The 24,914-nt window shown below is 43.4% G+C and overlaps 1 protein-coding gene across 7 annotated transcripts in view; it reads left to right on the top strand.

Moving 5' to 3' along the window:
- The window catches only part of LOC121536578 (probable ubiquitin carboxyl-terminal hydrolase FAF-X), a 78,339-nt gene that overhangs the window by 12,126 nt on the left and 41,299 nt on the right, over nucleotides 1–24,914 (top strand). For 3 of the 7 annotated variants that reach the window (XM_045211637.1, XM_045211638.1, XM_045211636.1), the window contains exons 3-20: nucleotides 5,172–5,320; nucleotides 6,893–6,972; nucleotides 7,303–7,415; nucleotides 9,038–9,274; nucleotides 10,458–10,573; nucleotides 12,528–12,779; nucleotides 12,995–13,133; nucleotides 13,360–13,512; nucleotides 13,837–13,941; nucleotides 14,224–14,322; nucleotides 14,456–14,563; nucleotides 14,736–14,872; nucleotides 15,465–15,503; nucleotides 16,267–16,400; nucleotides 16,635–16,725; nucleotides 16,975–17,088; nucleotides 17,245–17,473; nucleotides 22,831–22,926. In XM_045211637.1, coding sequence (XP_045067572.1) covers nucleotides 5,172–5,320; nucleotides 6,893–6,972; nucleotides 7,303–7,415; nucleotides 9,038–9,274; nucleotides 10,458–10,573; nucleotides 12,528–12,779; nucleotides 12,995–13,133; nucleotides 13,360–13,512; nucleotides 13,837–13,941; nucleotides 14,224–14,322; nucleotides 14,456–14,563; nucleotides 14,736–14,872; nucleotides 15,465–15,503; nucleotides 16,267–16,400; nucleotides 16,635–16,725; nucleotides 16,975–17,088; nucleotides 17,245–17,473; nucleotides 22,831–22,926 — 2,391 coding nt within the window. The remainder of the gene's footprint in view (nucleotides 1–5,171; nucleotides 5,321–6,892; nucleotides 6,973–7,302; nucleotides 7,416–9,037; nucleotides 9,275–10,457; nucleotides 10,574–12,527; nucleotides 12,780–12,994; nucleotides 13,134–13,359; nucleotides 13,513–13,836; nucleotides 13,942–14,223; nucleotides 14,323–14,455; nucleotides 14,564–14,735; nucleotides 14,873–15,464; nucleotides 15,504–16,266; nucleotides 16,401–16,634; nucleotides 16,726–16,974; nucleotides 17,089–17,244; nucleotides 17,474–22,830; nucleotides 22,927–24,914) is intronic. The other 4 variants (XM_045211642.1, XM_045211641.1, XM_045211639.1 and 1 more) reach the window with 3 other exon arrangements.

Here is a 24,914-nt window from a genome sequence, read left to right as displayed (position 1 = left end):
GTGGCTGACTAAATACTTCCCCCCCCCACTGTATATGTGTGTGTGTGTGTGTGTATATATATATATATATATATATATATATATATACACACACACACACAGTTGATGTCGGAAGTTTACATACACCTTAGCCAAAAACATTTAAACTCAGTTTTTCACAATTCCTGACATTTAATCCTAGTAAAAATTCCCTGTCTTAGGTCAGTTAGGATCACCACTTTATTTTAAGAATTTGAAATTTCAGAATAATAGTAGAGAGTGATTTATTTCAGCTTTTATTTCTTTCATCACATTCCCAGTGGGTCAGAAGTTTACATACACTCAATTAGTATTTCTTAGCATTGCCTTTACATTGTTTAACTTAGGTCAAACGTTTCGGGTAGCCTTCCACAAGCTTCCCACAATAAATTGGGTGAATTATGGCCCATTCCTCCTGACAGAGCTGGTTTAACTGAGTCAGGTTTGTAGGCCTCTTTGCTCGCATACGCTTTTTCAGTTCAGCCCACATATTTTCTATAGGATTGAGGTCAGGGCTTTGTGTTGGCCACTCCAATACCTTGACTTTGTTGTCCTTAAGCCATTTTGCCACAACTTTGGAAGTATGCTTGGTGTCATTGTCCATTTGGAAGACCCATTTGCGACTAAGCTTTAACTTCCTGACTGATGTCTTGAGATGTTGCTTCAATATATCCATATAATTTTCCTTCCTCATGATGCCATCTATTTTGTGAAGTGCACCTGTCCCTCCTGCAGCAAGGCACCCCCACAGCATGATGCTGCCACCCCCGTGCTTCACGGTTGGGATGGTGTTCTTCGGCTTGCAAGCTACCCCCTTTTTCCTCCAAACATAACGATGGTCATTATGGCCGAACAGTTCTATTTTTGTTTCATCAGACCAGAGGACATTTCTCCAAAAAGTACGATCTTTGTCCCCATGTGCAGTTGAAAACCATAGTCTGGCTTTTTTATGGAGGTTTTGGAGCAGTGGCTTCTTCCTTGCTGAGCGGCATTTCAGGTTATGTCGATATAGGACTTGTTTTACTGTGGATATAGATACTTTTGTACCTGTTTCCTCCAGCATCTTCACAAGGTCCTTTGCTGCTGTTCTGGGATTGATTTGCACTTTTCGCACCAAAGTACGTTCATCTCTAGGAGACAGAAGGCTGATTTCTTTTGATTTTCCCATGATGTCAAGCAAAGAGGCACTGAGTTTGAAGGTAGGCCTTGAAATACATCCACAGGTACACCTCCAATTGACTCAAATTATGTCAATTAGCCTATCAGAAGCTTCTAAAGCCATGACATCATTTTCTGGAATTTTCCAGTGAATTATAAGTGAAATAATCTGTCTGTAAACAATTGTTGGAACAATTACTTGTGTCATGCACAAAGTAGATGTCCTAACCGACTTGCCAAAACTATAGTTTGTTAACAAGAAATTTGTGGAGTGGTTGAAAAACTGAGTTTTAATGACTCCAACCTAAGTGTATGTAAACTTCCGACTTCAACTGTAATATATATATCACACACACACACACAACCGGTCAAAAGTTTGGACACACCTACTCATTCAAGGGTTTTTCTTTATTTTTACATTGTAGAATAATAGTGAAGACATCAAAACTATGAAATGACACATATGGAATCATGTAGTAACCAAAAAAGTGTTAAACAAATCAACATTTATTTTATATTTGAGATTCTTCAAATAGCCACCCTTTGCCTTGATGACAGCTTTGCACACTCTTGGCATTCTTTCAACTAGCTTCACCTGGAATGCTTTTCCAACAGTCTTGAAGGAGTTCCCACATATGCTGAGCATTTGTTGGCTGCTTTTCCTTCACTCTGCGGTCCGACTCATCCCAAACCATCTCAATTGGGTTGAGGTCGGGGGATTGTGGAGGCCAGGTCATCTGATGCAGCACTGCATCACTCTCCTTCTTGGTACAATAGCCCTTACACAGCCTCGAGGTGTGTTGGGGCATTGTCCTGTTGAAAAACAAATGATAGTCCCACTAAGCCCAAACCAGATGGGATGGCGTAACACTGCAGAATGCTTTGGTAGCCATGCTGGTTAAGTGTGCCTTGAATTCTAAATAAATCACAGACAGTGAGCACCCCCACACCATAACACCACCTCCTCCATACTTTACAGTGGGAAATACACATGCGGAGATCATCTGTTCACCCACTCCGCGTCTCACAAAGTCACGGCGGTTGGAACCAAAAATCTCCAATTTGGACTCCAGACCAAAGGACACATTTCCACCGGTCTAATGTCCATTGCTCGTGTTTCTTGGCCCAAGCAAGTCTCTTCTTCATATTGGTGTCCTTTAGTAGTGGTTTCTTTGCAGCAATTCGACCATGAAGGCCTGATTCACACAGTCTCCTCTGAACAGTTGATGTTGAGATGTGTCTGTTACTTGAACTCTGTGAAGGGCTGCCATTTCTGAGGCTGGTAACTCTAATGAACTTATCCTCTGCAGCAGAGGTAACTCTGGGTCTTCCATTCCTATGACGGTCCTCATGAGATTCAGTTTCATCATAGCGCTTGATGGTTTTTGCGACTGCACTTGAAGAAACTTTAAAAGTTCTTGAAATTGTCCCTATTGACTGAACTTCATGTCTTTAACGTAATGATGGACTGTTGTTTCTCTTTGCTTATTTGAGCTGTTCTTGCCATAATATGGACTTAGCCCTATTTGGTAAAAGACCATCTTCTGTATACCCCTCCACCTGGTCACAACACAACTGATTGGCTCAAATGCATTAAGAAGGAAAGGAATTCCACAAATTAACTTTTAAGTAGGCACACCTGTTAATTGAAATGCATTCCAGGTCACTATCTCATGAAGCTGGTTGAGAGAATGCCAAGAGTGTGCAAAGCTGTCATTAAGGCAAAGGGTGGCTATTTGAAGAATCTCAAATATAAAATAATTGGATTTGTTTAACACTTTTTTGGTTGCTACGTGATTCCATATGTGTTAAACCCTTGAATGAGTAGGTGTGTCCAAACTTTTGACCGGTTGTGTATGTATGTATGTATGTATGTGTATGTATGTATGTGTGTGTGTGTGTGTGTGTGTGTGTGTGTGTGTATGTGTATATATATATATATATTATTTTTATTTTATTTTCAATAGAGATGAATTTGCCTTAATCTTTAGTTGTGCTAATATTATGTATAGGGCTAATTCAATTGGTGCTAATTCACCATCTGAAAAAGTGAAACTCAAAACACATTAGCTTGATCATTAACTTTAAATATAATACCTACTGCTAGTAGCCATGTATTAATCGAACAGTAAACTTTACTATGAGGCCTAGTGCACTTGCGATAGCGGATGCGCAATTTTGCGAGCTCCGTATTTCAAAGCCATATCAGATATCTTGATTGTATATAAAATGATACCTACAGAAAGCTGAGACCATCCATTCTTTAATATGGATAGCTAGTTGCTTCCAAATCCCCCCCGGCAATTGCATTTTACAGTCACGAGGGGCACAGGAAGGGGGAGAGGGAGTGTGAGCAGCTCGCTTATCCCAGCAGCCGGGTCCAGCAAACAGGCAGGCACAGCGGCAGGGCAGACACTTTTATTACAGGAATCATGAGGATGGCTACCCAGACTATTTGCATTGTCCCCCACCCCACCCCTTTACGCTGCTGCTACTCTCTGTTTATTATCTATGCATAGTCGCTTTAACTCTACCTACATTTACATATTACCTCAACTAACCTGTGCCCCCGCACATTGACTTTGTACCTGTACCCCCTGTATATAGCCTCCATACTGTTATTTTACTGCTGCTCTTTAATTATTTTTTACATATCTATTTTCTACTTAACACTTATTTTTCTTAACTGCATTGTTGTTTAAGGGCTTGTAAGTAAGCATTTCAATGTAAGGTCTACACCTGTTGTATTCGGCGCATGTGGCATAAAAATTGATTTGATGTGATAATGCACTTTACTGTGGAACAAATTCATGATTTTATCTGCCCCAAAAATAGGACATTTAATAAATGGTCACAGTCTGGAGCCCTGTTATCTCCTCTCTCCCTTTCATTCCCCTGTTGCCCCCCCTCCCCTCATCCTGTGCTCGTCTTTCTGCTGAAACACATAGTATGAGACTAACTCCCTCCTCTGGGGTAAAAAGCTCTCCTGAATCATTGAACGGTAACTCCAAATATGAATCCAACCTGTTTTAGCCTCTGAAACCATAACACAGGATATGTTTGACGAATACTGTAATGATGTTTTGTTTAGACCTGAGTGTTGGTCTGTGACACTGTGTTACTGCACCAACGGCTCACAGTCACAGAAGCAGCACAGAGACGCATGTAGTTGAGTTATCCCTCCTCCTCCCTCCACAGGTTATGACAGAGTGTGTGTGTGTGGGAAACACTACAGCACAGTTTTTCCTTCAACAGTCAGTGCTCACACCTAAGCGGAGGGAGGGAGGGAGGGAGGGGAAGAGAGGCAGACTGGGAGGGAGGCGGAAGGATACAATGAACACAAGCTCCCGAGTGATAGATAAAGACAGAGAGAGTGTTAGAGATGAGTCGTACCCAGACGTGAGAGGCAAGCTGGCTATGTAGGTCATCCAAGCAGAAGGAGCATTCTCTACACACCCCCACATTTCCCAAGTTCTGCAGCTCAGCTATGCACAAAACAGACACACACACACTTGCCGCTACCACTGCTGCTCATACTAACAGCTAGCTAACTAGCGATTAGCATTAGCGGCTAACAGGATTTATTTTAGCCACGACGTGCTAAGATAAAACAAACTAGCTGTTTGCGGACTGTAAGATGCACAAACTAATAGTGTGATTGTAGAACGCTTTGAAAGCAGCATCCGTGTCACCAGCATCGTGTTGCGTCTGACCGTGCAGAGTGAACGGCTAGTGAAGTGCTCGTGACCCAATGGTCGAGCAACAACATGCTCTCGTTGAGTGAGAGGGGGCTTGGTGTGGGAAGCAGCATGCAGGAGAGGGAGTAAACTATAAAAACGGACATTTACACGTGCCAGAGTTGTGTATCACATTTAACAAACTAACATTGACTCAAACCGGTCCGTTCATCAATACCGGTGTATATAGTAAAATACCGTATCGTCCAACCCTATTGTTTGTGAATTTCTGCCCTATATTCTGATTGTGTGTTTCAGACGTCATCCCCTAACTCGTCCAATGAGAACTCTCCAGTGAGCCCCCCGGATGAGCAGGGTCAGGGGGATGCCCCCCCCCAGCTGGAGGAGGAGGAGGAGCCTGCCTTCCCTCACACAGACCTGGCCAAGCTGGACGACATGATCAACAGGTAAACACACACACACACTCAAACACCCACATGCTTACACACACGGCCAAGCTGGACTTTATTTTAATTTTATTGAGTTTAAATTTACAGGAACAGTGAAACATGAATCAACGTTTCAGTAAAAGTGCCGGTTTTAGCCAGCCGGCTGATTTTCAAACACAGTCCCTGGGCAGGTTATTAAAAACTATTCCAATAACATACAGACAAACAATGAGCAGTGAACACATGCAGAGCAACCTAGGACAAGCAACACGTAGCACGCAGACAGCAACCTAGGACAAGCAACACGTAGCACGCAGACAGCAGCCTAGGACAAGCAACACGTAGCACGCAGACAGCAACCTAGGACAAGCAACACGTAGCACGCAGACGGCAACCTAGGACAAGCAACACGTAGCATGCAGACAGACAGCAACCTAGGACAAGCAACACGTAGCATGCAGACAGACAGCAACATGGGACAAGCAACACGTAGCACGCAGACAGACAGCAACCTAGGACAAGAAACACGTAACACGCAGACAGACAGCAAAATAGGACAAGCAACATGTAGCACGCAGACAGACAGCAACCTAGGACAAGAAACACGTAGCACGCAGACAGACAGCAATATAGGACAAGCAACATGTAGCACGCAGACAGACAGCAACATGGGACAAGCAACACGTAGCACGCAGACAGACAGCAACCTAGTACAAGCAACACGTAGCATGCAGACAGACAGCAACCTAGGACAAGCAACACGTAGCACGCAGACAGACAGCAACCTAGGACAAGCAACACGTAGCACGCAGACGGACAGCAACCTAGGACAAGCAACACGTAGCACGCAGACAGACAGCAACATGGGACAAGCAACACGTAGCACGCAGACAGACAGCAACATGGGACAAGCAACACGTAGCATGCAGACAGACAGCAACCTAGGACAAGCAACACGTAGCATGCAGATAGCAACCTAAAACAAGCAACACGTAGCATGCAGACAGACAGCAACATAGGACAAACAACATGTAGCACGCAGACAGACAGCAACATAGGACAAGCAACACGTAGCACGCAGACAGACTGAGCAACATAGGACAAGCAACACGTAGCACGCAGACAAACAGCAACCTAGGACAAGCAACACGTAGCATGCAGACAGACTGAGCAACATAGGACAAGCAACACGTAGCATGCAGACAGACTGAGCAACAAAGGACAAGCAACACGTAGCACGCATACAAACATCAACCTAGGACAAGCAACACACAGCACGCAGACAAATAGCAACCTAAAACAAGCAACACGTAGCATGCAGACAGACAGCAACATGGGACAAGCAACACGTAGCACACAGACAGACAGCAACATTGGACAAGCAACACGTAGCACGCAGACACAGAGCAATAGCACAAAAAGCAACAAAACAAAATCCATAAAAGCAACAAACAGGGTTTCCACACCTCACAAGCTAAAGACAACAGATAACATGGAAAGCGGCAATACGCAGTGTGTGATACTAAGTGCTGTGTGATTGTGAGGAGGAATGTGTATCTCTGTATTCATGTGGATGTTTTGTGTTTCCAGACCCCGCTGGGTGGTTCCAGTTCTGCCAAAGGGAGAGTTAGAGGTTCTTCTAGAAGCTGCTATAGAGCTTAGTAAAAAGGGTAAGAATATTAGCTAATTCTATTTCTCAAATCACTACTACATTTTTTGAACTAAGGCAATCAAGATGGTATAGAAAGCTTGTCCTTGGCTATGTACACATCTGAAATCGCATTGACAGCAATGTATTTCAACCACGTTGTATGGAGTTTAGACTAGCTTGATAGCCGACTCTCTTTTAGCGTACTTGCACTTTGTCAACGACTCATTAAAATGTCAGCCGCGTAGTTTCTCTTTAGATTGATATTTGACCTGCAGCCCTTGAAAAAATATATCTGTGGTAGTACAATATCTCCATGCACTTAATTCTTGTCTGTTTTCTGTCTGTATAGAACTTGATGTGAAGTGTGAGGCGTGCCAGAGGTTTTTCAGAGACGGCCTGACCATCTCTTTCACCAAGATCCTCACAGACGAGGCCGTCAGTGGGTGGAAGTTTGAGATACATGTGAGTCTTTCTTTTATTCCATTTGATTTCATCAGGATTGTGCTTTCAAAAGCAATGGCCACTGTTTTTCAAGGAGTCATGGGCCCTCTTCCAATACTTTGAAAACCCATCCTCCTCCTAGTCCCTTCCTTAGGCTAATCACTCATTTGACACAATTGGATTGGTGAAACCTATTCAGTGGAACTCCTATTTTCGCCCATCCAATTGTGTTAATTGTGTGATTAACTCAAGGAAGGAAGGATGCATTTCTGAAGAAGTATTCAAACAGGGCCTTGGTAAGGGGAGTGATGTCACCAGAAGCACCCTGCTGTTGAGATCTGATCGATGATTTCTGTCCTCTGTTGAAAGCTCAGCAGGTGGCTTACATTTCTCTGCCTCAGTCTAAATTCAGTTTGCTATCTGGGCCCTTGTGGTGGAGGAAAGAAGGGAGAATGAACAGGGAGAACACCAGCGGTGATCAATGCTCTTTTCATCGGAGGAAGTGGCTCTGGCTTGGCTCTTCTGTTCTTTAACTCGGTGACATTGATACTGAATAGCCTTTCTCAGTGGAGCGTGAGTCACCCACTCTTGACAGCCCAGCCCTATCTCTAGCCCCAGGTTCAGCTGACTGCTGTGCCCCCCTTACAATGTATCGTACCATTTCTACCGTTCTGCGTGCCAATTATGATTTTTATGAGGATTTTCATGGAACAGTTTAATTTCAATAATAAAGTTTTAGTTTCTGAAAGTCATTGTCACGTGGTTAATCATACAAATCTGAATTAAAATGATAAAAATCGAAAAGTTAGTCAACTAATGCGAGATCACCAGCCTGATACACCGTGGTCCATTGGCTGCTAAAGAAATGAGCGCATGGAACTCCTAGCCTATAGGCCAATGCAGCAGTAGGCCTATAAGCTCTTTCACACTGAGGATTGTGAATATCGAGGGGGAGATTGTTGGAAAGAGTTTTAAAATAGCTTACTATGAGAAACTATAGTTTTTAATATTTTATCATTCGCAATGGATGTAAAAAAAAACACTCTCTTACATTTCCGCGCAGCAGGCCAGTTACTTCTATGCATGCTGAGACACGCGCTCCCTCAACATTATCAGGACAGAGAAACCAGACACATTTACATTTTAGTCATTTAGCAGACGCTCTTATCCAGAGCAACTTACAGTTAGTGAGTGCATACATTTTCATACTGGTCCCCCGTGGGAATCGAACCCACAACCCTGGCGTTGCAAGCGCCATGTTCTACCAACTGAGCTACATGGGACTCACATGGAGCACTCCAAACAAAAGACAATGAAAACATTTACAAATCTCGTAAATGATGGTCATGAAATAAACCAAAACTCAAATGACCGGTATATTTAAATCTTCCCGGTCAAGTTGTCCGGTGCCACATTTTCCTAACGAAAACCTTGCAATAGACATAGTTCCTGGCCATTCGCATCCCTGCAAATATGATGGCTCTTTTGAGTTGATACATTGCTACCGCAGACTTCGGAATGTGTTCTGAAGGAACAGGGTAGTTGTAAGCAATATGGAGGAAGCTCCCCCTAAGCCCTCAGTGAGGCTATGTGGAGCCTTCATCCTATTGCTTACACTGATCTCGCTCTCTCTCCATCCACAGAGGTGTATCATCAACAACACCCACCGGCTGGTGGAGCTGTGTGTGGCCAAGCTCTCTCAGGACTGGTTCCCCTTGCTGGAGCTGCTGGCCATGGCCTTCAACCCCCACTGCAAGTTCCACATCTACAATGGCACGCGGCCCTCTGAGACAGTGCCCGCAGGGGCGCAGCTAGCAGACGACGAGCTCTTCGCCCGCCCCCCTGACCCTCGCTCTCCAAAGGTAGGGTCTGAATTCAAGGTAGGCCCCCCAAAGATCTTTTATTACTCACTTTGGTCAACCACCTGTTCTATCAATGTACTCCTTATTTAGGACCCAAAACTGTTTTTAAATATATATTTTCAGCGATTGACACTTTATTGAAACAGGAAGTCAGAGGGGGAGACAAACGGCGGGAAGGGTGGATACATGAATTGAACCCTGGTCTCCGGCGTGGAGTCGTATATTTGACTGCAACACATCGGCCCCAAACTTAACCCCCCACCCCCCCCCCCAATATATTTTTCCAAAATCACTAATAAACCCCACTTTTCCCCAAGACCCTATAATCGATCTTCTGATTTTCCAGTACTCTCCCAAGGAAAGAAATGTTGACTCAGTTTGTCTATATCGTCAGTTTGCTAAATATATAACCCTCTACCTTCAAGGACAATTCCCCTATTTACTGTTGAGGCTTTTCTTGTAACAAGGTGGATCAACAAAAATATATACTGAGGATGTTTTAATAAACTATGTCCTGGGACTGATGTGATATTTGCTATACTATGTAAATGTCTGTCTTTCCCAGCCAAATCTCATCATATAGGCACAGTGTGAAATGTCTGAATCCATTTTTAGGATTGAGCCTAAATTAAATATCCTCTGGATGCCATAGCAACAGAAATGCAGAGAACAGGCTTTATTTTTTATTTTATTTTGCAATTTATTTTCTTTGAACGAATGCGCTCTTTGCTCTGGCCTTGCCTTAGGGCCAGTGCACATAAACAAAGGATGATCCCTCCGTGGACTGGGTAGGAAATAAGAGAGATGGAAATAGAACAAATGGCTGCACTCGAGGTGTCTGGACTGTTGTGGAGTTTAAATTAGATTAGGTGCTGCCAGGGAGAGAGAGTGAGTGAGTTTTCTATGAAAAGCGCGATGAATGGAGCGTGGGCCGGGGGTGGTCAATGTGAACACTGTCTGCTGTAGATGCCCAATACAAACACTGCTGCAGCCTCTGATATGAGTCTGTGGGTTGAATCAAAAGCCAGGCAGTTTTCCTCTGATTTTCCCTTCAACCAAGCTTTTCTGTGTAACAGCTGTGAGACTTGAGGGATGTATTTGTATAACTGAACAGCTTGAGTGGATAGTATGGTGAGTATCTCTTAACTTTTTTGATTTATTTTTAACAAGTGTGTTGTTGTTTTTTCCTCTTCGTTCACAGGGCTGGTTGGTGGATTTAATTAACAAATTTGGCACGTTAAACGGGTTTCAAACGCTGCACGATCGCTTCATAAGTGGCCAAGCACTGAACGTCCAGATCATCGCTGCCCTTATCAAGTGAGTCGGCCCGTATATATACAGTGGGGGAAAAAAGTATTTAGTCAGCCACCAATTGTGCAAGTTCTCCCACTTAAAAAGATGAGAGAGGCCTGTAATTTTCATCATAGGTACACGTCAACTATGACAGACAAATTGAGATTTTTTTCCCAGAAAATCACATTGTAGGATTTTTAATGAATTTATTTGCAAATTATGGTGGAAAATAAGTATTTGGTCACCTACAAACAAGCAAGATTTCTGGCTCTCACAGACCTGTAACTTCTTCTTTAAGAGGCTCCTCTGTCCTCCACTCGTTACCTGTATTAATGGCACCTGTTTGAACTTGTTATCAGTGTAAAAGACACCTGTCCACAACCTCAAACAGTCACACTCCAAACTCCACTATGGCCAAGACCAAAGAGCTGTCAAAGGACACCAGAAACAAAATTGTAGACCTGCACCAGGCTGGGAAGACTGAATCTGCAATAGGTAAACAGCTTGGTTTGAAGAAATCAACTGTGGGAGCAATTATTAGGAAATGGAAGACTGATAATCTCCCTCGATCTGGGGCTCCACGCAAGATCTCACCCCGTGGGGTCAAAATGATCACAAGAACGGTGAGCAAAAATCCCAGAACCACACGGGGGGACCTAGTGAATGACCTGCAGAGAGCTGGGACAAAAGTAACAAAGCCTACCATCAGTAACACACTACGCCGCCAGGGACTCAAATCCTGCAGTGTCAGACGTGTCCCCCTGCTTAAGCCAGTACATGTCCAGGCCCGTCTGAAGTTTGCTAGAGTGCATTTGGATGATCCAAAAGAGGATTGGGAGAATGTCATATGGTCAGATGAAACCAAATAGAACTTTTTGGTAAAAACTCAACTCGTCGTGTTTGGAGGACAAAGAATGCTGAGTTGCATCCAAAGAACACCATACCTACTGTGAAGCATGGGGGTGGAAACATCATGCTTTGGGGCTGTTTTTTTCTGCAAAGGGACCAGGACGACTGATCCGTGTAAAGGAAAGAATGAATGGGGCCATGTATCGTGAGATTTTGAGTGAAAACCTCCTTCCATCAGCAAGGGCATTGAAGATGAAATGTGGCTGGGTCTTTCAGCATAACAATGATCCCAAACACACCGCCCGGGCAACGAAGGAGTGGCTTCGTAAGAAGCATTTCAAGGTCCTGGAGTGGCCTAGCCAGTCTCCAGATTTCAACCCCATAGAAAATCTTAGGAGGGAGTTGAAAGTCCGTGTTGCCCAGCGACAGCCCCAAAACATCACTGCTCTAGAGGAGATCTGCATGGAGGAATAGGCCAAAATACCAGCAACAGTGTGTGAAAACCTTGTGAAGACTTACAGAAAACGTTTGACCTGTGTCATTGCCAACAAAGGGTATATAACAAAGTATTGAGAAACTTTTGTTATTGACCAAATACTGATTTTCCACCATAATTTGCAAATAAATTCATTAAAAATCCTCCAATGTGATTTTCTGGATTTTTTTTTCTCATTTTGTCTGTCATAGTTGACGTGTACCTATGATGAAAATTACAGGCCTCTCTCATCTTTTTAAGTGGGAGAACTTGCACAATTGGTGGCTGACTAAATACTTTTTCCCCCCACTGTATTCACACACACACACACACACACTTTAATGGATGACATTTAAAGAGCATGTTTCACTAGCTCTTCAGTGCTTTCTACATTATATGGGGCTAACTCACACCATTCACCACCAGTGTGTAACATCCCACCGTGCCATCGCTAAAGAAGGCCTCAGGCTCTTGCTGTGACGGGTCTGTCTTCATGACTAGATAGATGTGGTCATTTAGCGGACACTTTAATGTGGCCCATAGAGCAATCAAACCCACAACTCTGGTGTTGTAAGAGTCATGCTTCAACCAATAGAGCTATGGGAACAGCATGGTCTACTGGATGTGTTGTGACTGTGTTGTTTTGTCCTCCAGGCCTTTCGGGCAGTGTTACGAGTTCCTCACGTTGCACACGGTGAAGAAGTACTTCCTGCCCGTCATCGAGATGGTTCCTCAGTTCCTGGAGAACCTGACGGACGAGGAACTGAAGAAGGAAGCCAAGAACGAAGCCAAAAACGATGCCCTGTCCATGATCATCAAGTCCCTGAAGAACCTGGCTTCCAAGGTGCCTGGGCAGGAGGAGACTGTCAAGAACTTAGAAATATTTAGGTTAAAAATGATTCTTAGGTGAGTTCGCTTCAGGCCAAACTGTCCTAAAGGTTTTGTTTTAAAACACCTGTCTTGGTAACTATTGGCTGAACGCTAACCTGAGATACGTGCACGCATCGTGTATTGATGTCAATGTAAAAATTTGAGTAATGCTTGTGGATTTTAGTTAGGAATTGCCCCTATGTGAACTATTTGTTGATAGTAATCTGTGGTGGTTATGTTTTCATCTGCAGGTTATTGCAAATTTCCTCTTTTAACGGCAAAATGAATGCACTAAACGAAGTAAACAAGGTAATCTCCAGTGTGTCCTATTACACACATCGGCATGGCAACCCCGAGGAGGAGGAGTGGCTAACTGCAGAACGCATGGCGGTGAGTTAACCATCAATCAATCAAATCTATGTATTTTTTATTTAGTAATAATAATTGTCAGCGAACATGAATACACACATACAAAATGAAGTTAAATGTATTTGTTTAACGCTACACAAGCGCCTTTTCACAAAGTGTGTAGTACAGAGAGTATACCGTAGTGTGGTTTGTGGTGGCGTAGTCGGCAGAACTGATGGAGATTGAAAGATGTCTGTCTATCTGTCAGGAGTGGATCCAGCAGAACCACATCCTGTCCATTGTGCTGAGGGACAGCCTCCACCAGCCTCAGTACGTAGAGAAACTAGAGAAGATACTCCGCTTCGTCATCAAGGAGAAAGCTCTTACCATGCAGGATCTGGACAACATCTGGGCTGCACAGGTACAGTGCCTGCGTGTGTTAGTGCATGCGTTTGAAGAGAGAAAATCATTGATGATCACACATATTGTGCATGGTTCAGGTGAAGGGGATATGACCCGTAACAGCTCTTACGACAGAATGGGAAATCCTTCGTCTTACCTGGGGCATTTCCAGGTCTTTGGGGTTGATTTGCTGAAAACGCCCTTACCTAAGCATGGCTCGGTCCATGAAATGGCGTTAATGTGCCCCATGTGAAATGTAAGGCTGAAAACAGATAATCCAGCAGTGTGATTGTTGACATGTTGTTTGTTGACATTTTTTGTTGACACGTTGTTCCACCGGCAGGCTGGTAAACATGAGGCCATCGTGAAGAACGTCCACGACCTTCTGGCCAAGCTGGCCTGGGACTTCTCTCCTGAGCAGCTTGACCACCTCTTTGACTGCTTCAAGGTGAGACCTCTCTCCACACACACACACAGCACGTTTCACTATCCTTGTAGGGACCAGAAATGTATTTCCCTTAACCTTAACTCCTAACCCTAAACTTAAACCCGAAATGTAACCCCTAAACCTAAAATAGCTTTTGTCCTCGTGGGGACCTGGGAAATGTCCTCACGAGGGATCATTTTACTTGTTTTACTATCCTTGTGGGGACTTTCCGGTACCAACGAGGAAGCCCACACACACACTTTGCTCTCCTAACCCCTGTGGTGGTTTGTTTGCGGTCTGCAGGCGAGTTGGACGAACGCCAGTAAGAAGCAGCGTGAGAAGCTGTTGGAGCTGATCCGTCGTCTGGCGGAGGACGACAAGGATGGAGTGATGGCCCACAAGGTAAACATGGGTTAAAGAGATGTATTTTTCTAGCTCCTGTGCGCCATTTGGATATGAGTAATGAAGGTTCCTCTCCTCCTCTGCTCCATTTGGATATGAGTACTGAAGGTTCCTCTCCTCCTCTCACCACAAGGTGCTGAACCTGTTGTGGAACCTGGCTCACAGCGACGACGTGCCTGTAGACATCATGGACCAGGCCCTCAGTGCTCACATCAAGATACTGGACTACAGTTGCTCTCAGGTAATACTAGGTACCAGTCAAGAGCCAGGCGACTGCTTTCCCACACGGCTCAAGGTATTGAGAACCAGCCAATGTTTTTAGGGGTATGTTGGGGTGCTAGCAAGGACTGGCTTATGGCTGTGTGTGTGTGTGTGTGTTCCTTGAATACTGTTGATGTTGATGTTCATTTCAGGATAGAGACACGCAGAAGATCCAGTGGATCGATCGCTTCATAGAAGAGTTGCGCACCAATGACAAATGGGTGATTCCTGCACTAAAGCAGATCCGAGAGATCTGTAGCCTGTTCGGAGAGGCTCCTCAGAATCTCAGGTAAAGGAATGGACAGGGTCAGAGTTCAACTACGGGCTGGGAGGGAGACATCATTTATAAACTCTGTTGAACATGCTTGTGATTTACAAAGATATAGAAACGGAATGAGTACAAATTTAGGATAATTCAGAAGGACATAACAGAAAGAAATGTACACTGTATAGCAGCCATGCTTCTTTGTCAGCTCTATACTTTAGATTTCTATCTGCAACATTTTAGATATTCACCCCACTTTAATTTTTGTTTTGCTCAGGATGCTATGCTTGGTTATACGTTTTCTCTACGCCTTTAAAGAATGGCATTTTAATCACATTTCCAGAGGGGCTGAAGCATGCCAACTCTTTTGTAAACAGGCATTTTCTGTTAACAGTCTGAGATTTGACCTTGCCATCCAGTTTGATCGAACAGTGAACATTCTTAGACTAAAACCGAGCGAATGTACTGTATCTTGCTTCTTAAACGCTGAGTTCTCAAAGTAGCATAGATATTGTTGAATTAGGTGCTGCTTTTAATAACATGCAGTTGTACTGACTGAAGTAGCATTGGTAAATGCAGCAAATATGTAGCACACCACATGCCTGTTGTTTTTCAGAAAGAAAATGCCTATTAACATACAAACGAACTTAGTGGGGTAAGTTGACAGCTAATTTGGGGGATATTATGGCCATTTTGTTATTTGAAATTGTAAAAAATGTCTAAATTCACTCTTTCTCTCAGATGGTACAACAGATCTGTAATGTTTATTTTCATTCATAAATCTGCTTTAGCAAACCTTTCTCAAGGTAAACCTCAAATTACACCCTATTCCATATACACTACTGCACTACCTTTGACCAGAGCCACAAATGACTCCAAATAGTGCACTACTTTTCACCAGAGCCACAAAAGGCTCTTGTCAAGTAGTGCACTACATGGGGAATTGCATACAAAAGTAGTGCACTACATGGGAAATAGGGTGTAATTTGAGATGCACTCAAAAGCGTCTCTTTCTGCACCGGCTCCTCTTAGCTTCAATCACCGACTGTTTGCAGGGTGACATTTTGGGGGCATTTCTGGGAGCACTGCTTACTCACATTTCCTAAACACATCGTAGTGATTTTAAGAATGAAATTCCTCACCATTTCTCTTTCTGCACACACACACACACACACACACACACACACACACACACACACACACACACAGATCATGGGAAGCAACAAAATTCCACTTATTCTGCAGATAAATTATTGTAATAATTTCATTAGTAGGAGTGGGGGTAAAAGTTGATGTTGTCGGCCTGTCATAGACATGGTGACTAAAGTCTCTGAACCTTTCTGTCTATCTCCTTCCCACCCACTCTCGCTCGCTCTCTCGCTCTCTCGCTCTCTCGCTCTCTCTGCTCTACTCTACAGTCAGACCCAGAGGAGTCCTCATGTGTTCTATCGTCATGACCTGATCAACCAGCTGCAACACAACCATGCCCTGGTCACGCTGGTGGCTGAGAACCTCTCTGCCTACATGGAGACCATGAGGCAGTTCTCTAAAGGTATGGACCACCTCACACAGGAGGGGACATTTTCTCATTCATCACGATTGCCTCATTCTTGACTTTTCTGATAGCAGAAAATCTTAAATACTATTTCTCTATGTTCTCTACCCTCTTTTTCTAACCCTGGGGCAATTAGCATGTTAGATTTCCATTTGGAAAAACCTCAGCAGTTGGGTACAATTGAAAGATGCACCTTGAGCCCTCACATAGATGATTGTGTCTGTCGTGTAGCCGAGCAGACGGAGTTTGACCCCCAGACGGTGAGGGTAGGGAGCCGCTACAGCCACGTACAGGAAGTCCAGGAGAGACTCAACTTCCTGAGGTATGACATCACATCCGCAGGGCAGTATTCATTAGGCACCAAACAGAAGAAAAGACTGTAACCGGCAGAGACCGACGCGCTCTTTTCTGTTTTCCATTGCAAAGCCCTTTAAAACGTTTTCCATTGCGTAACCTAATGAATACGACCCAGCTCTTCATCTTCATGGATTCAATGAATGGAAGTGAACGGTGAACTGAGCCACTGTAGTCTGATCATAATGGTTCATGTATGCGTCTGTGTTGTCCCCAGGTTCTTGCTGAAGGACGGCCAGTTGTGGCTCTGTGCTCCTCAGGCAAAACAGATCTGGAAGTGTCTGGCCGAGAACGCAGTCTTTCTTTGTGACCGAGAGGCCTGCTTCAAATGGTACGCTGCCATCGTCAATATTATTATCACCTCGAAAGGGTGAATATGGCTACAACATATTTCTATTTCCTTTGTCTCATTCATAGAGAACAACTCAAATGTTCTCAATTTTCTCAACACGAGAAACACCAAGTCAACTCTGTTGTTCATCCCCAGGTACTCCAAGCTGATGGGAGACGAGCCAGACCTGGACCCGGACATCAACAAGGACTTCTTTGAGAACAACGTTCTGCAGCTGGATCCGTCTCTGCTCACGGAGAACGGCATGAAGTGCTTTGAGAGGTTCTTCAAGGCCGTCAACTGCCGGGAGGGCAAGCTGGTGGCCAAACGCAGGGCCTACATGATGGACGACCTGGAGCTCATAGGACTGGACTACCTCTGGAGGGTGAGTTATTTAGCCTTCTTATCACTGTTATGAAGCTGTTATAACTGGCAGCTGTTGGACCAATGTTCCCTCTCGCGCAGCTCCCCCGGGACTGCTGCCCAGAACAAATATCAGCCCATGCAGAGACGCACGAGATTGAACTTCACTCAACTTTCTAGAGTTTTCCCCGTTAGTTAACACTATCAACGTTTCCCTTTACTGTGGGAATTGTGATCGAATCAACGCAGTATTAGCCACTTTCAATGCAACATACCGAAACAAAAACGAACTATGCAAGACTTGGTATGCAAAACTAACTATGCATGAGATTTTGTTGTAGGCAGAATGCTGATGCTGATTCTCTGTAATAATGGTATGGGAATAATGATGCATTTTATTTTGTAAAGTGGTTTCTTGCATCAAACAACAGTCACCTCCTTGTCTGAAGGACAAGTGGATAAACAGGTTAATGTCAAGCCCTGCATGTTGTTTTTCAAGTCTCATGGAATGTAGGCCTACATCGAACACCACACATTGGCTGCTACTGTAGGCTGACTGATAGAACAGCTATTTCCATGTTGAAATGTTATGGGATGCAATTTCTCCATTGTTTTTGATGGTAGGCCATTCTGGTAGGCCTACATTATGATCAAATAGCCACAGTAACCTACTTGACCACTGTTAAAATTGTAAGTTAAAGCGGGTTCAGCCTCAGTGTTCACAGTAAACGCGCGCTGGAAGTTGAATTGAATTTTCACAAAGTTCAAGTTTGCGCTCAGCAGACCTGAAATTTGCTCAGTGCCTCATTTTCTTTGAGGGCACATTAGGCTGGACTTCCTCTGGAGGGTGGGGTTTATAAAGCCTCTTAGCACTGTGGTTATGCAGCTGTTTTAGCAGACAGCTGTAACCATATTTTTAAACCTTGAACTCCCTTTGGACTACATTCAGTGTCTTCGGAAAGTATTCAGACACCTTGACTTTTTTCCACATTTTGTTACGTTACAGTCTTATTCTAAAATTGCTTAAATAAAAATCCTCATCAATCTACACACAATACCCCATATTGACAAAGCGAAAACAGGTTTTTAGACATTTTTGCAAATGCATTCAAAAATAAAAAACAGACCTTATTTACATAAGTATTCAGACCCTTTGCTATGAGACTCGAAAGTGAGCTCAGGTGCATCCAGTTTCCATTGATCATCCTTGAGATATTTCTACAACTTGATTGGAGTCCACCTTTGGTCAATTCAATTGATTGGACATGATTTTGAAAGGCACACACCTGTCTATATAAGGTCCCACAGTTGGCAGTGCATGTCAGAGCAAAAACCAAGCCATGAGGTCGAAGGAATTGTCTGGAGAGCTCCGAGACAGGATTGTGTCGAGGCACAGATCTGGGGAAGGGTACCAAAACATTTCTGCAGCATTGAAGGTCCCTAAGAACACAGTGGCCTCTATCATTCTTAATTTGAAGAAGTTTGGAACCACCAAGACTCTTCCTAGAGCTGGCCGCCCGGCCAAATTGAGCAATCGGGGGAGAAGGGTCTTGGTCAGGTAGGTGACCAAGAACCTGATGGTCACTCTGACAGAGCTCCAGAGTTACTCTGTGGAGATGGGAGAACCTTCCAGAAGGACAACCATCTCTGCAGCACTCCACCAATCAGGCCTTTATGGTAGAGCGGCTAGACTGAATCCACTCCTCAGTAAAAGGCACATGACAGCCCGCTTGGAGTTTGCCAAAAGGCACCTAAAGTCTCTCAGACCATGAGAAACAAGATTCTCTGGTCTGATGAAACCAAGATTAAACTATTTGGCCTGAATGCCAAGCATCATGTCTGGAGGAAACCTGGCATCATCCCTACGGTGAAGAATGGTAGTGGCAGCATCATGCTGTGGGGATGTTATTCAGCGGCAGGGACTGGTAGACTAGTCAGGATTGAGGCAAAGATGAACGGAGCAAAGTACAGAGAGATCCTTAATGAAAACCTGCTCCAGAGCGCTCAGGACCTCAGACTGGGGCGAATGTTTACCTTCCAACAGGACAACGACCCTAAGCACACAGCCAAGACAACGCAGGAGTGGCTTCGGGCAGTGGTGGAAAAAGTACGCAATTATCATACTTGAGTAAAAATAAAGATACCTTAATAGAAAATGACACAAGTAAAAGTCACCCAAACAAACAAATACTACTTGAGTAAAAGTCTAAAAGTATTTGGTTTTAAATATTATTCAGTATCAAAAGTACACGTAATTGCTAAAATATGCTTAAGTATCAAAAGTAAAAGTATAAATCATTTCAAATTCTTTATATTAAGCAAACCAGATGGCACCATTTTCTTGTTTTTTAAATTTACGGATAGCCAGGGGCACACTCCGACTCTCAGACATAATTTACAAACGAAGCATTTGTGTTTAGTGAGTCCACCAGATCAGAGGCAGTAGGGATGACTAGGGATGTTATTTTGATAAGTGCGCGAATTGGACCATTTACATGACCTGCTAAGCATTCAAAATGTAACGAGTACTCCCGTGTAGCTCAGTTGGTAGAGCATGGCGCTTGCAACGCCATGGTTGTGGGTTCGATTCCCACGGGGGACCAGTATGAAAAAAAAATGTATGCACTCACTAACTGTAAGTCGCTCTGGATAAGAGCATCTGCTAAATGACTAAAATGTCAAATGTACTTTAGCGTGTCAGGGAAAATGTATGGAGTAAAAAGTACATTATTTTCTTTAGGAATGTAGTGAAGTAAAAGTTGTCAAATATAAATAGAGTACAGATACCCAAAAAAAATACTTACGTAGTACTTTAAAGTATTTTTACTTAAGTACTTTACACCACTGGCTTCGGGACAAGTCTCTGAATGTCCTTGAGTGGCCCAGCCAGAGCCCGGACTTGAACCTGATCGAACATCTCTGGAGAGACCTGAAAATAGCTGTGCAGCGACCTCTGTGTCTGAAACAAAGGGTGAAATGACTGACTGCATGTCTGGCCTACAGTATGAGCACTATTGAACTGCTCAAGCATTTTACTATCCTTCTTTCTTGATCATGTTGTCTTCTGTCTCACCAAGCCCACATTCAAGAATGCTGCTATTTGAGGTGATGATCATTAGTCATTTCCATGCATCTATACACCTCTGGGTTCTGTGGGATTGTTTCAGGAGCAGCTGAAACGGATAGATTCAGTGAGTATGTCTGTATGGGAGAGAGGGGGCGGTGGGTGGCTGACCCAGTTAGTTAGCAGCCTAGCTGTTTGTGTTTAGTGACCTACATGGCCTGTAATCCCTCTGTGTTGTTAAATGCAGTCCTTACATCACAGAGGAACAGACAAGTCTTCTGGATGCTGCTAAACCGAACATCAGCTTCTGTGGTGCTGAGGAGGGAGGGCTGTTTAATGTTGTAGAGTCTGTCAGTCCAATGGCTTCTGATGATGTTGTAGTTGGGGCTTTAACGGTATTGGTACTGAACCGCTCGGTACGGAGACTTCGGTCCGCACTGTGAACCTGAATGAGTACATAAAACCAATATTGATTAATTTTTTAACACTAGGCCAATAGGCTATTCCTACGCTGCATTGTATGCCATTGCCTAGAGAGGAAATCTGAGCTGAGAAAACATTGTAGGCTATTCCGTTAAAACAACTGCAGCCCATGCGCCCGTTGTAATCAGAATTCGTATCTTAACTGCCGGATTTCAAACTATCCTTTTCATCATTGTTTAAATCTCCAGTTTAGGAACATTTTGGCTTCATAGTCGATTTAAAACGGCGATGGACAGTTGTGGATAAAACGTTAATAGCATGTTCTCCACTGCTCAACGAGAATAGCCTATGCAGAGTGGCGCGTGTAGCTTGTTGTCATCGAAGCGCCACTACAGTCATGGAGCGTCCTTGTGTGGAAAACCAAGTTAGGAGATTATCTAATTAATGGAAGATGGAATTAAAAGTGAAATGAAAAGTATATGCTACAACAAACAAGAGCCAACAGTTAGGCTGCTATTTAATCATCTGAATGGATGTGTTATTTGTAACTGTAGGACAGTACGAAAGCGCATGCAGACTCAATTAGCATCTAATTTAGCTAGCTGTTTTAGCCAACTAGCTTCTCTCGGGTTGATGCAGTCAAGACAGGTACTACGTAATCATATTGGATGATAAATAACCTAGCTATGACAAGCTAGAAGTTAGTCTACTAGCGCAAGTCTTCTCGGTTGGGTGCTCCCTCCCTCCCTCCTTGCTCCTGTTTCACTCGCTCACAGCAAACACACCGCAAGGTCTCTCCTCCGCCTGCTCTCCCTCGCGTTGTATCAGCTCTGGTTAATAAAGTAGCTTACAAATGGTCTTTTCTGCTGCTTCCTTCACTCGGATCCGACCACGTCTATACGGAACTTGTCGACCTCGGGTCCGTTCGGAACGGGTCTCTATATTGAAAAATGTATTTATGCATATTTGTCAGGGTGGGAAAGCCCCAGGTCCATTTCGGAACGGGTCCTTGAGGCCCAACATAACAATCCCTGTCACAACAGAAAATGCCAGGAACATTGTGAATGATGTCACAGAAACTGGACTTGGGCCACAAATAGGGTGCTTTTAAATTGTGCGTATTTTGCCAGTAAACAAACATTTAACTACAGTAACTGTTGGAATTTCATTTTTCTGCTGTACGGTAATCGAACCGTGACCCCAAAACCGCAATACGTACCGAACCGTGGGTTTTGCGAACCATTACACCCTTAGTCTGACCAATGGCTTCTGATGATGATGAAACCTGTGTTGGTTCAAAGTGTTCTTCTAACCTTGTTATTCACGCTCTGGGTATATTAGATAATTCACAAGTTCATTTGTTTTAGATGTGGGATTTCTAAACCTTGTTCTCACTTCCTATGCATAGCTGATTCAGGAGTTGTGTTATTGTATATTTGGGTATTCAGCCTTTTTGCACGGTATGAGTCTAGGCTACTTTTGAGTTCATTGGATTTTCTCATATGCAATGTTTGGTTGCGAATTATGTATTTTTTTGCATCCTAAGCAAAGCTCATTTTACAGCACTGATGTTATTGATTTGGCTGGTAAGCCGTGCGTGGTACACATTTAGCGTGCGCACACACACACACACACACACACACACACAGTATTTGAGGCTGGGTTAGTGCACTGCTGTAAGTGCTGTTAGTGTGTGAGACCTGCTCAGGGTCAGCGGGTAGTGACTGGTGATGATTCTGTGGGCTGTTGCTGAGTACCTATTAATGGCCCCCTCCTCTAGTCTGGATGAGTCATAACACACACACACTTTTCAGTGTTGTCTCCAGGGCTGTGTGATAGAGAGAGGGGGCCGGAGGCGTCCATTGATTCCGTCTGTTATTTCCTCCTGCCAGGTCGTAATTCAAGGGAGCGATGACATCGCCAGTCGAGCCATAGACCTGCTGAAAGAGATTTACACCAACCTCGGACCAAAACTACAAGTCAATCAGGTAACCTGGGTGTCCGCTGTCCCGGTAACAATAACGGCTCAATCTGCTGTTAGGTCATCCTAAATCATCTAGCCATTTTGAGACAACCACTTACATATAAACACAGTCATGAATAGAATAGTGATTGTATTGCCAATCAATTGTAGTTGATTATAATTTAGACGGGGACAGTCCGTGTGAAACACCGCTACAGCATCCCTTCCTCTGCGAGCCCCGTTGCACATATTGGTTTTAGGGACGTTAACCGGTTAGCCGGTGAAAATACATTTGACCAGTCATGCTTATCTGTTTATAGGTTCATTTGAATAATTTAGTGGAATTAAATTGGCACGCGTGTATTTTCGTTAGTCGTCATGTATCTTATTTATCACACGCGCACAGCATACAGAGCCTAGTTTGAGGAGTGGAATGGCCTATCACCTGTCAGACAGCACGAGAGCATCTTCTCAAAAAGCTGGTACTGGAGTGATATGTGCTTTTTTAAGCCCAGTTGTTGCACAACAAATAACAATTCTAAATGCAATCGCGTGTTAACTGTTTTGACGGCCACAATTAAAAAGAGCTACTATTTTTATTTCTCAATCTCAACTCATAATTAAAACGCTCCTCCCATTCGCCATTCGAGTGCATAGGATATAGTCACCGGTAGGCAGGCTATCAGCGCGTCACCCACCGCTTTACAATGTGAGCTTGAGGCAGTATAATTGTTTGAAACCTGAATGTTTTACTTTACTTGAAATAATGAGGAATGTCTTACCTTGCTTCAAAGTAGCCTAGACAAAATTCAGCCCTAGAAATGTTGAGGCAATTATTTTAGAAAAGACTTCCTCGTGCCATTAACCAGCATTTCTCTCCTGTTCTATTGGTTTTCATATTAACTTTTTTGTTGTTATCTGGAATCCAAAGGCACAATCCTAGTCATATTAGTAACCCATCCCAGTTGTTGCTATTAGATTCCCCCTCTTTCTAAATTTCTAACTGAGATTTTAATCTCTGTCACATGGAATCGTTCGCATTAGGTGCGCTGTTTAGAACAGTGTTTCCCCACAAATTGCATTTTGGCGAATGTTTGAAAATTGCGTTTTATTAGCTGCTTCATTAACCTCTACGGGATCGATGTCCTGTATACGGGATGGTTGAGCTAACGGGCGCTAATGTGATTAGCATGACTGTTGTAAGTAACAGCTAACTTTCCAGGACATAGACAAGTCTTATATGGGCGGAAAGCTTAAATTATTGTTACACTGCACTGTCCAATTTACAGTAGCTATTACAGTAAAAGAATACAATGCTATTGTTTGAGGAGAGTGCACAACAACAAAAAACTTATCAAGGCAACTGGTTTGATACATTCACCTCTGAAGGTAAATAATGTACTTACATTCAGTAATCTTGCTCTGCTTTGTCATCCTAAGGGTCCCAGAGATAAAATGTAGCATAGTTTTGTTTGATAAAATCAATTTTTATATTCAAATGTAGGAACTGGGTCTCTGGTTCCACACCCACCCCGCCCGGCCATCTAGATGTGTGAAAGTTAGTGTATAAGCTAATGATCCATCATGTATGACATTCCTGGGAGTGTGTAAACTTACATTTTTACATTTTGTATTACCATATCATTTTTGTATGTTCTCTATAGTTATGTACTTGAAAATGTATCAATTGACCAATTCGGCACATTTGGGCAGACTTGATACATAATAGTCCAGTATTGCAATGCTTCGCTGGGTCAATCGGAAACGTTGCACACACACTGCTGCCATCTAGTGGCCAAAATCTAAATTGCCATCTAGTGGCCAAAATCTAAATTGCCATCTAGTGGCCAAAATCTAAATTGTGCCTAAACTGCAATATCATATTGTGGCCTTTCTCTTTCATTTCATAGATGGAACAAAAAGAATCATAGAAAACGCATGTTTTTTTGTTTTGTATCATCTTTTACCAGATCTAATGTGTTATTCTCCTACATTAATTTCAAATTTCCACTC

This window comes from Coregonus clupeaformis, chromosome 37, assembly GCF_020615455.1.
Source record: "Coregonus clupeaformis isolate EN_2021a chromosome 37, ASM2061545v1, whole genome shotgun sequence".
In the NCBI taxonomy this organism is placed as follows: domain Eukaryota; kingdom Metazoa; phylum Chordata; class Actinopteri; order Salmoniformes; family Salmonidae; genus Coregonus; species Coregonus clupeaformis.
The sequence above is the reverse complement of the archived record's forward strand: the minus strand, read 5'-3'. Positions and strand labels throughout refer to the sequence as shown.